We start from the raw sequence: 13,108 nt of genomic DNA on the forward strand, positions 1-13,108 counted from the left end.
TGAGAGAGGGAGAAGCAGGCTTCCTGCTGAGCAGGGAGCCCAATGCGGGGCTCGATCCCAGGACCCTGGGATCATGACCTGAGCCGAAGGCAGCCACTTAACCGACTAAGTCACCCAGGCGCCCCAATATATAAAAATTTTTAAAAATGCACTAAATCCTCTTTGTGTGCTGGAGACTATGTTGCGCAAGGTATCATGGTTCCTCCTCTAGGAGGCTGAAACTTTAAAGAGAAGATGCAGAAAGAGGGGCACCTGGGTGGCTCAGTCATTAAGCGTCTGCCTTAGGCTTGGGTCATGATCCCAGGGTCCTGGGATCGAGCCCCGCATCGAGCCCCGCATCGGGCTTTGTGCTGGGCGGGAAGCTTGCTTCTCCCTCTCCCACTCCCCCTGCTTGTGTTCCCTCTATTGCTGTGTCTCTCTCTGTCAAATAAATAAATAAAATCTTAAAAAAAAAAAGATGCAGAAAGATATTAACGAGACCAATCAAAAAGGCTCTTGTGGGAGAAACCTCTAAATGCAGATGGAAGGAGAGAATCTCACCAGTGCTACTTCTGAACCCCCCTGGGCAGCATGGCCCCTCGGGTTGGTGGCTGAGGATTCTGAAAGAGGCTTAAGCAATGTTGGTTTGCTGTTGATTGTCCTGTGGCTATGCTGATATTGATGGTATTCTCCCTCCCAACTCCTCCCCCACCCAGGTCACCACCTATCTGCACAAGGACTACAACAACCTGTGGATTATCAAGAAACATAACACAAACGCAGGTAATGTGGTAGGGAACTGATGTTTCTTGCATTATGGCTTACTCTGAGCCATTTTTAACATTTCTCATGCCTTCAAATGGTACAGAGATGGGCATTCCTAAGCATGGTTTGGCAATACCTTTACTGGTCTCAGTTAGTCTTTCAACAGCTATTTATTGAGCACCTACTATGTTCCAAGCACTGTTGTCAACACAGGAGGTAAGCAGTGAGCAAGACAGATAAGATCTCACTCTTAATAGCTGTCATGTTGAAGCCAGAGGGCCCGGCCAGGGCTCAGACTTAATTCAGACTGGTTACCTGGACATGCTGCCAGGGGCTGGTTGAGTAGCCCCAACTGAGGGCAAACGGTGACTACTCTCATTTCTAATGAGAGCACACTAAGCCTTTCAGACCCCAGCATATGGTGAAGCTCAAGTTGTCTTGCTATGATAGAGTATTGCTGCCCACTGGTCATCCCTGGACTGCACCAGTCAGTTGTAGATCTCAGAGCTTGTAGCTGGGCTTTTCTAGCCTGGTGCTTGGGCCCTCACTCAATAGCTGCTGGCCAGCCCCCTGATTGGCCTGGGCAAAGCTGCTCTGAAGCACACTTGATGGGCTCTCGGGGCTTTATGACATGGGTCCTGTCCAGATCTTTCTTTGGTCAGGGAGCTGGCTACCTGCAGGCTGTGCCTTCTGCTCTAGCTGAGAAGAGAACAGAGGGCATCTTCTGCTCACCTCTGAGCCCCTGCTGATTGTCCTATGTCACAGGCATTCTCTAGGACTCCTCAGTAAACCCCACCTGGCTCTCCGCCTTTCTTGAGTCAGCTGCTCCTGAGCTTTTGTGTGGCAGTGGGTGGCTGTTCACCTAAATTCACCTTCTTTGTTCCTTTCCCCACCTCTTCTTGCTGCAGTCTTGAGACTAGAAATGTGGTGTACACAACCACTGTCTTTGCCTCAGTAATATATGTTAGGACACCATTTGTCAGAGTCTGTTTCAATACCTTTATAATACCGGTATTGATTGTTTACATCCAACAGGACAAACATAAGTGGCTTATCACAATGAGGGGTTATGAGGCAAGACTGCTTTACTTCTTTTTTTTTTAATTAAAAAAAAATTTTTTTTAAAGATTTTATTTATTTGTCAGAGAGAGAGAGCGAGCACAAGCAGGGAGAGCGGCAGGCAGAGCAGGCGGAGGGAGAAGCAGTCTCCCTGCTGAGCAGGGAGCCCGATGCAGGACTCGATCCCAGGACCCTGGGATCATGACCTGAGCCGAAGGCAGATGCTTAACTGACTGAGCCACCTAGGCGTCCTAACACTGCTTTACTTCTAAGGTTATGTGGGCATGGACCAAATCTTTGAACATCTCTGATCTGTTATTCGATGTGGCTTCTAGGTTAAGGTGGTTGCATTTCACGCAAGGAACTAAGGCTCTTTGTGAAGACGGAGAGCTATAAACACTTTGGGAAGTGGGAGCCATACAGACTAAGGTCTTTGTTTGTATGTTTCTAGGAATTTATACATTTCTTCTAGGTTGTCCAATTTGTTGGCATATAGTTTTTCATAATATTCTCTTATAATTGATTGTATTTCTGTGGTGTTGGTTGTTACTTCTCCTCTCTCATTTGTGATTTTATTTATTTAGGTCTTTGTGTTCTTGATGGCTAAAAACGCCCCTCCCTGTCACATCCATGTAAAATGAAACTTCCCTCCCATCGACTTACTTGATTTGTCACCTTCGCTGATTAATCTTTTTCAGAGACCTTAAGGTCCACATAGGAATGGGCATGTCTACACTTGAGTTCTCTAATTCTCTTAAAAACTAGTGATTTGTTCTGGCACATTTCTCTTTCCTGACCTTGAGTGTTAATGTCTCAATGGGAAGAAGTTTGCTAGGATCTTTTTGTGTTGCTGATTACTGCCAGCTCCTTTTCCATTGTCATTGCCTTGCTAGACCTTATCTGACTTGGTTTCTAGATGATGTGGTCCCTTTCTTTTGTCACTTCATCATTTTCTTCGCCTCACACTTAGCATGTGTGTTGCCAGAGACAAGATAATGACTGACAAAACTTGCAGGGTTTAACACTGGACTCTGAGGAGAGCGCATATGGTCATTTACATGGCATTAGTTTTTGGAAGACTATGTTTTTACTAGAAAGGAAAATCTTATTATTTGACTTCCCAGCTTAAAAACCCTTCTGTGGAGGCTTCGGGGCCTGTCAGATAAAGACCACCTTTCCTAGCCTGGCATGCACCGTCTGGCCCTACTTGTTCACACACTCATCTATTCCCACAGTCTTTCCCATTCCCCTCCCCACCACACCCTACCCTCTCATATGAAACCATTTGCTATCGGTCAAATGCGTTTTGTTCTTTCATACATCTGGCCCCACTTGTTGACCTGACAAAATTCTCCCCTCTTTGTAGGGTCTTTTCAAGCATATCTCTGAGACACCCTTCCTTGAGACAGTGAGGGGCCCTTTCTCTTTGTCCTCCCAGCACTCTGTCCGTACCTCTAGCACCTACCGTATTATACTGTAACTCTTTACCTGTAGACCCTCGATTCATACTAGCCTAATGAGTGAATGATTTCAGATATCAATGCTTGTTTCTTCTTGGCAGATCCCCTGGACCCTTCATTCCCAGTAGAGTTTGTAAGACATGGAGACATCATTCGGCTAGAACACAAAGAGTAAGTAAATTTGCTGTCTGGGATAAGTGAGTGGTGTGGGCACCAAAGGTAAGGAGTTCTTCTAAACTGGAAATAAACAGAACTCAGATTTGGATGCGGCTCTAGTAAATGGAGCAAGACTGCTGTGCTAGAATGGGAAGGCCATTTTATGAAGTCTTGTGAAATAAGCAAGCCACTTTTGTTTGCCTGTTTTGGCTTTGGGGAGCTTTGAACTTTGAAGGTACTGTTCAATTTCCCTTTTTCCAGAGGAAAAAAAATCTTTGAGTTACCCAACGCTTCTTCTCAAGTGGCTGCCTTTAGGAAGATATAGAAGTGTGTTTCTGAGAATATGGCAAGCTGGTTTATTTAAGCAATGTTCTCACTGAAAATGACTACAAATGCTGGAATAATATGAAAACATCTTAAAGCATCAAAGAGCTGACAAGGCAGTAGTGAGTTACCAGGCCAAAAATCTAAGTAAAAGGGGGGGTGAGGGGAAATCCAGAGAAATAAGTGGAATGCTGCAGCCACTTCTGCCTTGATCCCACAATCTTGAGTTTCGATCTTTGGTTTTGACTGCCCCTTGAGAGAAAGAGTTGTAAATTCAAAGCTCTAGGCTCACCCAAAGTGGTAAATTTATTAAGTGATCCTTCCCCAAACTTGAAACCCCAAAGGGCTTGAGAAGGGGGAGTGGGGGTGAGGAGGGGCTATTTCTGGTTCCTGAAAAGTTGTAACTACCAATTGATCCTCACATGGATTTGTGGCCCAAATTAATTTCATCTGGATGGTCTCAAAATCTTTAGGCCATGAATTTAAATGAACATAATCCTAGACTGGTAATATTTCCTAAGTGCCTGGCTAAAAGCAGATGTAAATCCTTTTTTGGGAAAGAGATTGCCATCCATTCCCATAAATAGTTTTTCAGTGACAGTGAATAGTACATAGTAAAAAATAAGCACACAAGGAAATAGGGCACCATGTGCAAGAGTGAACAGGAACAATATCAGAAGCAGCTCTGCAAAAATTTTGTATAGTGGAATCATCAGGTGTGGAATTTTTTTTTTTTTTTTTAAAGATTTTATTTATTTGAGAGAGAGAGAATGAGAGAGAGTGAGTACATGAGAGGGGGGAGGGTCAGAGGGAGAAGCAGACTCCCTGCCGAGCAGGGAGCCCGATGCGGGACTCGATCCAGGGACTCCAGGATCATGACCTGAGCCAAAGGCAGCCGCTCAACCAACTGAGCCACCCAGGCGCCCAGGTATGGAATTTTTTAAAAATCAGGGATTATATATAGAGAAAAGCTATAAGCAGTGTTTTTTTCTAGTATAATCATGGATACTTTTTAATTTTTATTCTTTACTACTTATTTAATAAATTTCATTTTGTTTTATTGACAAAAGTTATTTATTATTTATTGTTAAGTTTTATTTTTGGAAATTTCCAGAATTTTTATAAAGAACACTTATTTCTTATTGTGGATAAAAGTAAGAATTACTATAAAAGGCACAAAGTAAATAAAAGCCAAATGAATCCCTCCCTTCCCCCACAGATCCCCACATTATAAAACTGGTGATGAGGGCAGGAAGAGTAAATGGGAGGGAGGAGGCTTACCTGGCTTAGGCGTGTGTAGATTACAAACTTTAATTTCTTCTCCCCAAAGCTGCCTCATGAGTCAGGCAAGCTAAGTGCTTCAAAGCCACCAAATGTGGTAAGTCATTCCCCCCACTGCTGAAGTTAACCTCTTTCTTGGCATGGAGTCCAGGACTCCTACCATCTGTCCATGCTGGTTTGGACAATTCTCTGACTCTCTGGATGTTTCTTGTGAGTAAATAGGCAAGATGTTCCTGATATGTTGGATTTCATAGTTCAGATTCTAATTTTTTTTTGCACTAACAGAGGACTCTGAATATCCTTAGTAAAAGAGGAGACATTGCATGTCTCTTTGCTCCAGGATAATGGTGTTTCTCTCGCTTAACTTCTAGGACTTCTCGGAACCTGCATAGTCACTATCATGAGGCCCCCCTGACCCGGAAGCACTATCAGGTCACTGGCTATGGCATAGTAAGTGAGCAACTGGAGTGTGAGCAGGCTGTAAAAAGTTGTGGGGCCTGGTTCAGGGCCATGTGACAGAACACTCCTCCCTGGAATTCTGGAATGTTCTAAGGATGACGGGCTACACAGGGACTCTATTAACACTGGGAACTTTTTGGCTAGGCTTGCTGTGGGAAAAGCAGCCTGGGAGTCTATTTGTCTCCATCTCTCTTCTCCCATAATAACCATGCCATTTTTATGTTCTGACACTTAATAAATGTCACATATGAATACTATTTGGGTCCCTTTTTAAATCACATTGGACATAGAAGCCATGGACTCACAATGTGATCCTAGGTGAATATATGTTTATTCTTTGCCAGATCCCAAGTCCTCATTGGCTTTATTTTTAAGGATTACTTCCCTGTTCTGCAGGGGGATGTTAACCACATTGCTTTTGGATTTTTTAGTAGCGTGGGTGATGCAGTTAATAGAAGCAGCAGCTCTATGGGTACTTATGGCTTGGGGAGTGATTTGGAAACAAAACAACTACACAGGGCAGCTAGACTTAGGACTATCTTATGTTCCCTTGCAGGGGCTTTGGTGCATCAGTAAAGATCCTGGGTTCCTTAAGGTGGACTTCCCAACCCTCCTTCTGTTTGCTCATCCCACAGTACCAGAGCCATTGCTTGTCTTTTTCTTGTGCGCATCTCCTGAGGAGAATTAGACACAAGTGTCTTAATTTCCAAAATATAATCTGCAGGCTAAATCTTTCTGGCTTAGATGAGTGAGTGTCCAGATGGCCAAGTAATGGGTACAAATGGCCCAAATCTATTTCTGTTGGCTCAGGTTGATGTCTTGAGTTTGGTTTAAGAGCAAAGACATATGTTTAGAATTTAAACTCTAGTCCTTTGAAGTGAAGAATTGGACTGCAGGCTGTAGGAGTTAACACTACTTTTTCTTAGTTGTGTTAATGAGCGCTGGGGGAATTGTCCATCACTTGGGGTGTTTCTCCGGCCCCCTTGTTCCCCTTCCCACCTCATCCACTGAGGCCTGTTTTGTCTTTGACCTTTGTAACATGGTGTCATCGGAAGGGTGGCCATCTCCCTTTCCTGTCATGTCTTCTCTAAAGTCATCTTACTTTCTTTGTATTTTTTCCTTGATTTACATGGCAGAATGGGACAGGAGATTCAAATGATTTCTGGCGGATTGAGGTTGTAAACAGAAAATTTGGAAACCGGATCAAAGTGCTGAGAAGTCGCATTCGCCTCATCCATCTGGTCACAGGTTGTGTCCTGGGCTCCTCGGGAAAGGTCTTGCCCAAGTGGTGAGTCTCTGGGGTTTTGATGTCCCAATTGAGGCTCATGCTTCTCCTTTCACACTACAAAGAGTATACCAGAAGTTTCTGTTTCCTAGTTGTCAATGTTCACCTCATGTTTTCTTATTTTAGTGGTAGGTGGAGGGAGAAAAGGCATCACGTGTGTTACAGAGCACAGGATTCCAGAGTTCCTTTGGTATTTTATGTGTTCTGAGAGTTGAACAGAATAGTTGTTCATCTGTCTTGGACCTTGTAAATGCTCTGGGCCTTTCTGAAGTGGAATACTCTATGCTGGACTCCTCCTAGGATAGTCATGGGATATAAAAGAGTGAGGTTGCAAAAAGCGTGGCCACTGGGTTGAAAAGAGCAGGGTTCTATAAATTTAAAGATTCGACAGCGCAACTCTCTGGTGAGTTTCACGTCTTCTGAGAGACCTCTGTGACTGCTTTTCATAGGGGCTGGGAACAGTTGGAAGTTACTTGCACCCCATACCTAAAGGAAACCCTCAACTCTATCTGGAATGTGGAGGACCATATCAATCCCAAATGTGAGTGAGATTACTTCCTGGAAACATTTATAAGTAACTCTTATGTTAGAAAAATCAACCTTCATAGATTCTGCTGCCACTGTATCTCCTTGTCATTTCCTGCCTTTTTTGAACCTAGTGTCTTCATACGAGTTGTCTCGACAGGTAGCTCCTTTTTCTTCCCAACCATGTCAACTTCCCATCCTCCTTAAACTCCCCCGAAAGTGACCAGTGACCTTGCGGTGGGCCAGAGCTAGTTTCCTCGTCCCATTTTCTTTGCTTCTTGCTGGAGCTGACACTTCTCCTTGCCGCCTGCAATGTGGATCCACCTTTCTGGTCTCCTCCTGGGCTTTTCTGTCCCCTGCACCATGGGTATCTCCCACCCTCAAGGCTTAGAGCAGGCTGGTGCTTTCCCTTTATGCCCTTGTGTAGTGCTCCGCCCCTCCCCACAGCCAGCCAACACTTTTATAGAAAGCGGTGGCCACAGCCCTGGATCTGAGCCCTCATATCTGTACTCCCAGGCTCCAATTTGATGTTTCTACATCAGTATCATCTTCAACTCAGTCGTCTTTGGATCCATCATTTGTCCTCCTCAACCACCCCTTTTAAGCTTCTGCTTCATTTCCCCTCTCTGTGTTTTCCATTTCATTCTTACTACCTAATTTAGCCACCCAGCTAATTAATTAACTAATTAAACAACTCTTTAGTGAGTACAGTGGGAAGCCTAGGGGCCCCTGGGGTGAATGAGGTGGACTTGGTCCCTGTCCTCACAGACCGGCCTAGCATTCGAGCCTGGACCATAACGAAGGGTGATGGTGCCGAGAGCAGTGGCAACGCTGGGGACAGGCCCCGTCGCCTGTTGCCTTTGTATTTCTCCAGATGCCTCATGAGGGCTTTGCACAAGCTGAAGGGATGATCAAGAATTGGGCCAAGCTTCCTTCTGTCTCTTCAACACTCTAACTTACTCGTTAGCCAGCGTGTCAGGAAAGCTACACTCGGATTCCAGGCACGGTGTTGGTACCCTGGACGGCTGTGAGAATGTGCGTGTGACCAAGGTTTTCTTCTCTGTCCTTTCTTTGTCTAGTGCCAAACATCAGCCTGGACGTGCTGCAGCCCACTTTTCCTGAGATCTTGCTGGAGTCCCACATGGTGATGATCCGGGTACTGTGGCCCCCTCTCACTGGAAGGCTTCTCTATGAGCTCTTGGCCGTCCACAAACTTGCATCACAGATCAGTAGCTATGGTATAGATCCACTGTCCCCTGGTGGAGGACTTTGAAAGGGTCTTCGCTTCTGGTTTACTTGGTCTTCGAAGGCATTTCCCTTATCACAGAATGATGACGGTGATGATGATGGTGAGGACAACAGACATCAGTGCACACTTACGTAGCTCTTACATGCCCGGCGCCACTCTGTGCACGGTGCTGCACTAACTTATTCTGCAGTTATCACAGTCCTGCGGGGATATGGTCCCCACTTTACAGATGAGGGAATCGAGGCACAGAGAGGTTAAACAACTTGCCCAGGGTCCCAGAACGAAATGGAAAAGCCGGGCTGGCAGGCTCACAGAGTCAGTGCTGCCTACCGCCACACTCTCCTGCTTCTAAGTGATTCTCAGATCCGTTCCAGTGGCAGAGCCCCGGAAAACTAGAGTGTTCTTGGTTGAAGTCCTTGAGACAGTAATAGTCCATTCCATCATATGAAATTAGAATGAATTAGGATGAATAGCTGATCTGATCAAAAGTTGTTTATCTGCAGCATAAAATTCCCACCATGAGCCCACGCATGTTCCCAGACACGGGGACTGTTTAGGGGCGTGTTGAGTCTTTTGCAGGTTTTGTAAGACTCATTGTTGGTATTCCCCATCATTAGTATCTGACAGCAGTCCTAACCTCAGTGGTGTAAGAACAATTGACAGAGGAGATCTTTAAATTGAGAAAGTTCTACCCACTAGCTTAACTTCTCCCCTGTGCTGTACAGAAAGCCTGCTGCAGTGTTGATGTGTAGGGGGGACGCCTTTCCTCTGGTTTATGGAAAGCCAGTGTCCTGCAGGAAAGGTGTTTAGGAATCACTGTATCTTCAGCCAGTATGTGATGATCACTCCACCCACAGGGGTGCAGAGAGGTGTAGTGCCTGTTATTTGTCCCCTGCTGAGCCGTTGTCAAGTGGACTTTCCTGGAAGTGATTATGTAAGCAGTACTCAGTAAATATAGTTGACTTATTTCACCAGATTAGATCAGAAGATTCAAATTTTGTCATTTCTGCACATTGGGAGGTGATGACTTGACATTAAGTGATCTCCGGGTCACTTCTTCCCCGACTCCCTGCTTGTAGCTGTCACTGTGGCCTGATGACATAGCTCTTTTGAATACATGCCTGTCAGTCAAAATATCATTCTATGTCTGGGTAGAATTTTAAGACTAAGTCTAAATAGTCTCGTTTCTTCTTTCATTATCTAAGAGGTAGAGCCAAAGAATAAAAGGGCATCAGGGAACGTTCTTATTCAACCGAAATAGAGTCAGGGTGGGGAGAGTGGTCAAAATAGTCCAGACGACAGAAACTGCATGGGAGAGGGCTTTTCTGCCCACTGAGTGGAGGGTCTGAGTCCTGTACAGAGAAGGCTGCCTTGCCTGCTGAGGTCAGAAGGAATGAGCCCACTCTGGATTTTAAGCATAGAGAACGATGTGTAAATGCATAGGCCTGTAATGGTTACAGACTTTTCCTTCCTTGCATTTCTTGGATTAGTAAAGGAGCTGTATTTCTGAGATTAACAAAGTGAATAGGATGTCCCTGGTTGGTTATAGCTCTGGCTGGAGTCCCCGAGTCTGGGACTGAACTGCAGTGGTTTGGAGAAATCAGTTTCTCTTAGCAGCTCCTCTGGGGCCTAGGATGATCCATTCTTCATTCTGAGGCCCTTCAGTGGAGAGATCCTGACCTAACTCATAACACCTCACTCCTCTTCTTGGGAAGTGCCTTCTCAATTTGTTCTGATAATGAGGCTGACACCAGTCCTGGTGCTTAGTATCCAGGGTCCTGATCTTTTCTTTGTTTTTGAAAAGCCCTAATTTTGGCGTGTAGAGACAAGGTGTTGGACAGTCTTGGCTGCTGGATTAAAGGGGCTGAGTCAGGGTCCTTCAGGCTAAAGTGTGCACTCTGAACAGGGTTAATATCACTCCCAGTGGATAAAATGTATTCTTGGAGGGCAAAAAACCCTTACCTTTTTAATGTAGGTAGTCAACCAATATGTAAACACATTTACAGTATAGCTGTGGTATTAAAATGTGATGGGAGGCATTTAGGAAAAAAAAGTCTAAAAAGTCCCAGGAGGGGCAAGAATGAAAAAAAAAAAAAAGTTGAGAAATACTGGACTAAAGTAACTTTTTCCAAGTTCAGGAACCCATCAGAGTGTTTGGTTTTGGTTTTGTGTTTGAAATTGGCCTCCAGAGGGAACAGGTAAGCCAGCCTGATTTTGTATCTCCCACTAGCCCTCTTGACACTTCTACTTGGTCTGGAAGATGGATGGATGTTTTGTGCTCACAGGAAACAAGTCCTTTTTTCTCTCAAGCATAGTGGGTCTGAATGGACTGTCCCTGGTGGCAGTGGAAGCTTGTGTGTTGGTAGAAGTAAGGCAGTCATAAGCAGGTGGACAGTGACAGAACAAGCACCAGATTCTTCCCCACAACGGAGGGAGACGGGGGAGGTTTCTCTTGACAGTTGGCTATCTGTCAGAGATGCCCATTCCTCACATTTCTGTCAGCTCTCTAGATCTCTGCCTTGACTAGCTTCTTTTTTGCCATTTTCCTGCAGGGGAACAATGGCCTCAAACCCAAGGACAATGAGTTCACATCCAAACCCTGGCACTGGCCTATCAACTATCAGGTAGGGCTCAAGGCTAGAGCCGCTCCCAGGAAATGGAGCCAAAGAAGAGACCGTTGAGACTTGGTGAGGGTGGGGTGGGGCAACTGGGCAAGGCCTTACCTGGCATGAGGTGGCCAGAGACAGGGCTCTGTTTTCTGTCCTGATTCTGACCCGGCCTTCCCAGCGAGCTCACATAGAATCGGCCTCCTGCCCAGGCTCCCTGTCTGTGGAAGGTAACTGGTCTTCCTCCCCGCCGGAGCACGTGTGGCTGGGATGCACTGGGCCCTGGATCAGCAGGGTGTCCTCTGCCCCGCAGGGCCTGCGCTTCTCAGGGATCAATGACACAGACTTCCGCGTGTATCTGCTCGGCAACCCGGTGAGTGCCTAGCACATTCCCTGTGTGGGCCCTCAGCCTGGATCCTTGGGGGCCTGTGGCTCTCCTCTCACCCGCCCATCCTCCTTCCCATGCAGGTGGTTTGGTGGCTGAATCTGTTGAGCATTGCCCTCTACCTCCTCTTGGGGAGCATCATGGCTGTAGCTGTGCAGAGAGGGGCACGCCTGCCTGCAGAGATTGAAGGTCGGTCCCTTGGGCTCTCCCTCCCCTGACCTAGCAGCTGGCCGGAGCCTGCACTGCCGATGGGCCGTTCTGCCCTCACCCCCCTCTTTCCCTTCTCCTTTGCTTTTTAAAGCTCAGTCACCAAATGACCAGTACTATGTTAAACACTCCATGCTCCCAGCAGCCCTGTAGAGTAGAACATTCTTAGCCCCATTTTATGGCTTAGGAAGCAAAGGCACAAAGAGAAGAGACTTATCCAGGACATATACTAGTAAATGTAGAGCTGAGGTTCAGACCCAAGTGGTCTGACTTTAGAGCCCTCACTTGAACCTCTATGCTCTGTATAGAACTGCCCACCTTTTCTCCTCTGTCGCCCTCTGTTCCATGGCCCTGTCCTCTAGCGGAGTAGGGACCACAGCCCCTGAGATGGTCTTGCAGGCTCTTTTTGCCATGTGCAGCTCCCTTGTGAACAGCCATGGCCCTAGACCCCCTCTCTGCCCTCCATTCTCATCTCTGACTTCACCTCTGCCCTGTCTGCCACTGCAAAGATCTGGGCGGCAGCAAAGATCTGGGAGATGGCCGTGGGGTGGGGGCAGCTGTCTGGGGGCTGTGCTGCACCTTGGTTTCTTTAGAGGCTGGGCTGCCTCCTGCTGCGTGGGTGCTGAGGCCTCTCCAAGCAGGCAGTGAGCAAGGCTCTCGAGGGCCAGCTGCTCATCTTGTCCAGCTGCCGGAGGCTTGCTTAGCGTCTTGCTTAGTGGCCTCCAGATGAGGGAGGCAGGCCCAGTAAGGGCACGTGGCTTAGTCTAGTCACCCAGCAAGGAAGGGGCAGAGCTGGATGAGAGCCAGGGGTCTCTGCCCCCTCCCTGGCTGCTGACCAAGTTGTGCTGCTTGGGGCCCAGGGCTGTCCCAGGTCCTGCTGCAAGGAGGCGGTCAGCTCCTGCTCGGCTGGATGCTCCATTACTTCCCATTCTTCCTGATGGGCCGGATCCTCTATTTCCACCACTACTTCCCAGCCATGCTCTTCTCCAGCATGTTGACAGGTCAGCACCGCCTACCTGGACTTGGGTGAGAAGGGCGGGGGATAAGCACCGAGGGGGAGTCTCGCTGCTTCCTGACCTGGGTAGCTCCTCTCTGCTGCATCCCAGGAAGTCATCCTCTGACAGACTAGGTCTGTCTTTCTTCTTTCTCCTAGGGATTCTGTGGGATACTCTCCTGCGGCTCTGTGCCTGGAGTCTGGCCTCCTCTTCCCTGGCCAGGGGCATATATGCGGTGGGACTCCTGAGCCTGCTCCTGGGAACTGCCTACAGGTGAGTAGCCCCTACCCCTTGCATTGCTGCTCCCTGCCTCTGCCTTTGATGCATCTTAGAATCCCCTGGGGTGCTTTTAAAGCACACCCCGGGCCCCATC

The 13,108-nt window shown here is 47.1% G+C and overlaps 1 protein-coding gene across 7 annotated transcripts in view; it reads left to right on the forward strand.

Annotated features, from left to right (window-relative positions):
- Positions 1-13,108, forward strand: part of POMT2 (protein O-mannosyltransferase 2) — a 42,816-nt gene that overhangs the window by 26,457 nt on the left and 3,251 nt on the right. For 2 of the 7 annotated variants that reach the window (XM_081830149.1, XM_081830153.1), the window contains exons 10-20: positions 696-761; positions 3,361-3,434; positions 5,396-5,474; positions 6,620-6,771; positions 7,218-7,309; positions 8,373-8,449; positions 11,095-11,166; positions 11,330-11,521; positions 11,617-11,722; positions 12,601-12,741; positions 12,894-13,008. In XM_081830149.1, the coding sequence (XP_081686275.1) occupies positions 696-761; positions 3,361-3,434; positions 5,396-5,474; positions 6,620-6,771; positions 7,218-7,309; positions 8,373-8,449; positions 11,095-11,166; positions 11,330-11,521; positions 11,617-11,722; positions 12,601-12,741; positions 12,894-13,008 (1,166 nt within the window). Of the gene's footprint in view, positions 1-695; positions 763-3,360; positions 3,435-5,395; positions 5,475-6,619; positions 6,772-7,217; positions 7,310-8,372; positions 8,643-11,094; positions 11,167-11,329; positions 11,522-11,616; positions 11,723-12,600; positions 12,742-12,893; positions 13,009-13,108 lie in introns of those variants that run through there. The other 5 variants (XM_081830150.1, XM_081830152.1, XM_081830151.1 and 2 more) reach the window with 5 other exon arrangements.

Source organism: Leptonychotes weddellii, chromosome 9, assembly GCF_054177405.1.
Source record: "Leptonychotes weddellii isolate Sample4059 chromosome 9, ASM5417740v2, whole genome shotgun sequence".
Taxonomy (NCBI): Eukaryota; Metazoa; Chordata; class Mammalia; order Carnivora; family Phocidae; genus Leptonychotes; species Leptonychotes weddellii.